The sequence below is a fragment of the Lactuca serriola genome, chromosome 5, assembly GCF_051521515.1.
Source record: "Lactuca serriola cultivar US96UC23 chromosome 5, Lser_US96UC23_V15, whole genome shotgun sequence".
NCBI lineage: Eukaryota > Viridiplantae > Streptophyta > Magnoliopsida > Asterales > Asteraceae > Lactuca > Lactuca serriola.
In genome coordinates, this window is record NC_136412.1 from 281,030,039 (window position 1) to 281,033,731 (window position 3,693).

At 34.2% G+C, this 3,693-nt stretch overlaps 1 protein-coding gene across 1 annotated transcript; it reads right to left on the reverse strand.

Annotated features, from left to right (window-relative positions):
* Positions 1-290: 290 nt before the first annotated feature.
* LOC145050551 (uncharacterized) lies at positions 291-1,010 on the reverse strand. Its single transcript, XM_078998779.1, has one exon. The coding sequence runs from the start codon at positions 1,008-1,010 to the stop codon at positions 291-293; it is 720 nt and encodes a 239-aa protein (XP_078854905.1).
* Positions 1,011-3,693: the final 2,683 nt, after the last annotated feature.

A 3,693-nucleotide genomic window follows, 5' to 3' on the forward strand; every position in this document is an offset into this window, starting at 1 on the left:
TTCCTTTTAGTCCTTGCAAGTCAGAACAAATGTGAAAACCACATCCTTTATCAAGGACCCAAGATTTTGAATGTGATGAGTTTTTAGATAGGATAGTGTAAATACCTGCTGAGGTTGGCTTAACTTTTCCATCCTTTATGTCTTTCAAGTACTTGGGGAACTTCATTCCATTGCCCCTTGTCACGACAGTAAAAACAAGTAGCCTCCTTAGGATCAGAGGCAGTGGGAGCATCAGAATTGGCTTTTCCTTTGGATTCATTTCTTGAGGACCCAACTTGGGACTTTCCCTTCTAATTCTGTTTTGAATGAGCTTTCCTATTCTTCCCCTTTCCTTGCATAATGGCCAAGATAGGACCAGAAACAACAGGAGTGGAGGCAATACTCTTTCCCTTCATTCCACTCTCGGCGGTTCTCAGCAAGCTTTGAAGCTGACTCAATGTGGTCTCCTCTTTGTTCAAATGATAAGTCATAATGAACTGATCATAACAGGTAGGGAATGAGTGCAAGACTATGTCAATAGCCAATTCATCATCAAAGTTCACATTGAGTTTCAACAAACTATCCACATAACGTTGCATGCGTTGCAAGTGGGTTGTGACAAAATCTCCGTCCTTCATCTTGTTGGTTATGAAGGGCTTGACTATCTCATATCTCTCTTGACAAGCTCGTTGATGGTACTTTTCCATCAAGTAGTTGCACATCTCATACGGCCAGTAGTCCTCATAAAACCTTTGCAGCTCAGGAGTCATAGTAGCCACCATGATGCATGCCACTTTGGTAGCATCATTGCAATGTCTCCTATACTCAACTATTTCTTCAGGAGTAGCAGTTATTTCATCAATCTCGTTCAGCTCTTTCTCGAGAACATATTCCTTGTCCTCGAAGCGCAAAACCATCTTGATGTTACGCATCCAATCATTATAATTGGAGCCATCAAAAGTGTCTTTTGAGCAGACGCTCAAGAGCGAGAAGTGGTTGGAGGAACCATACGCATTGTTGGAAGTTGACATCTGAAAAAGAAGAAGGAAAAGTTTTGATTAGATAAGAAAATCCTCAATATAACACCCAAATGAAATATTAAATCTAGGATCCAACTAAATAATTCACAATTTCGAAGAGGGATGCCGTAATCTAATTGCAAATTATTTATAGGTAGGTAAATGATGATTTACCAATTTCACCATGAAAAATGAAATTTAAACAAATTAGGTTTTAAATGAAATTCCTGGATCTTTTGAGATTCATTGAACTATTCAATGACATGTTTAATCTCGATTATGCCCTTTCTATCTACGACTGGGATACCGAGGATCAAAAACAATGTGTGAATAACCATGCAAATTAGCTTGGTACTCTCGATGTCATTTATCACCTAATTAATGTGCCGGTTAACTACACACACTTCATTAATCAATGATAATTTATGAGACACCTATTGCCACCCTTTATAAGTCCATATTAGTGTGTCAGTTAACCACACACACTCCACTAACGACTTATGTAAAGTGCAACGTGCAATTTCATGGATTAGCATCAAATTCACATTTTCCTAAAGTAACTAAGATTGAGAATTTATAAAAAAAACATTTAGTTACTTTAATAATTTCATTATACTTTTTAATGAGAATTAAAATAAAATGAGTTTATTCTATAAATTCATGAAGTCATAAGTTTTTCATTGTTAAAAGGAGATTTAAAATAGTGATTTTATAACTCATCCAAAATTCCAAGTCTTAAGCATAAAATAGAGTTTTATTAAGAATGTTACCGATTCTTAAAACTGATCTACGACTAAATTTTAAAATACCGGATTTTAGTTTATAATTGATTGCGGTTAATGGAAAATAAAATAAAGTTTTATTTGGCACCTAAAGAACCTCATAACAAGTGATATGAATTTTATTTGGATGCATGCAATATTCACGAGACCATGTTTTTACAAATTGTAATTGCAAAACATATATAAACCCTTATTTACAAAACTTCAAATCTATGCAATCCATTTAAAATTCACTTGGGATTTTTGTGCAGTTCATATGGATTTTAGGGTCACCTTATTCATTTGAGTTGTCAAAAATAGTCAAGGTGTTTTTGTATTTGCTTATGGGATAAAGGTCACCTAACCATTTATGAAATAGAACTCACATATTTTCTAAATGGGTGATTTGATGAAATTCTTATGTGATAAAGGTCACTTAAGCATAAGAGTTTTGAGGCATAGATGAGATAAACATGCCAACCTAAACAATAGTTGTTTAGGATCCCATAATTTAGGAGTTACATATCGTATGCAATTGGTAATCGCTACCTACCGAGTTTGATTAAGTTTATGGGACAAAGGTCACCTAACCATTTACGTCTTTCGTTACTTGGATCCTAGATTTTAAAAAAATAATGTTTTAAGAAGCTGTAAAAGGTATTAATTTTTAGAGACCAAATATTGAAAATACTAAATAAACTTTGTTAAACTCTTTTGATATCTGTTAATAATCTTACGCCCTGCAAAACGTCTCACTTGTTGAGTTTCAAGAGATAGTAACACTTGATGGTTATAATTTCTATAACTGGTATAATATCTTGAGGTTCTACCTTTAAGATAAATATAAATTATATATACTAAAAGATCCCATACCTGAATAACCTCTGCAACCCAATTGGTCTGATCATGATACTTTGATAGAAGTATTATTGTGATGATGTGTCTCACATCATACTGAAGAAATTAACCATGACTTGCAGAAAGTCTTATATAATTATGAAACACATCATATGTCTCATCAAGTAAAATAGATATTCAATCAGAACACTAGAAATAGCTTTAAGTCTGTTCAAGCATTAAATAAAAGGAAGTCTAAGAGATTATGCATTCATATTGTGATATCCCTAAATTCACGGCCAGAAAAGACCGGTTTGATTTATGCTTTTAAAATAATTTTAGAGTAATCCTTTGATTAAAAGAGTTGCAGAATTTGTTCCCAAAACACAATATGATAAAATAAAGTTTATCAAAGCATTTATTAAAGAAATGTATTTTCATTATACAACAAAACTCGGGATATCATGTTCCGATACAGACCAAAAGCATAAACAGTACAACATAGACCTTACAATAGTTATTTACAACTACTGCTCTATAAACAAAATATCTTCACAGGTTGTCCAACTTATGCTCTCGTGCCACTACCTGTAATTCAAAGAAACTGAGTGAGTCAGGCTTGGGAGCCTGGTGAGCATATAGGGTTTTCAACCCATAATAAATAATTTATTAAGTTCATCCACCAACAATAACTCGATTACCCATTCTCGTTATCCTCACTTTACGTCCCTAAAACAACTATTGCAAGGGACCTAATCTAGGATTTTTCATTGGGATGGACACTACTGCAAAGGGGTTTCCTCACCGATAAATTTCCTAAAGGCAACCATGAGGAGGATAAAATACATCGGTGAACACATCGTTCACAACACCTACAGGTTATGAACCTGCCAGTGTTCCACTGGACAGTCTAGAAAGAGTCTATGGTCGTCATCCATACTCTGCTAGATGACTAGATCAACAACAACATCGATGCCTCTCATCATTTTATCACACGTCAACTATCTACCCATGTTTTACCCAACATTTGTGTAGATAACAATATACTTATACATTCATATACAGCTTAAAACCTGTATAAAGTATTCATTTAATAC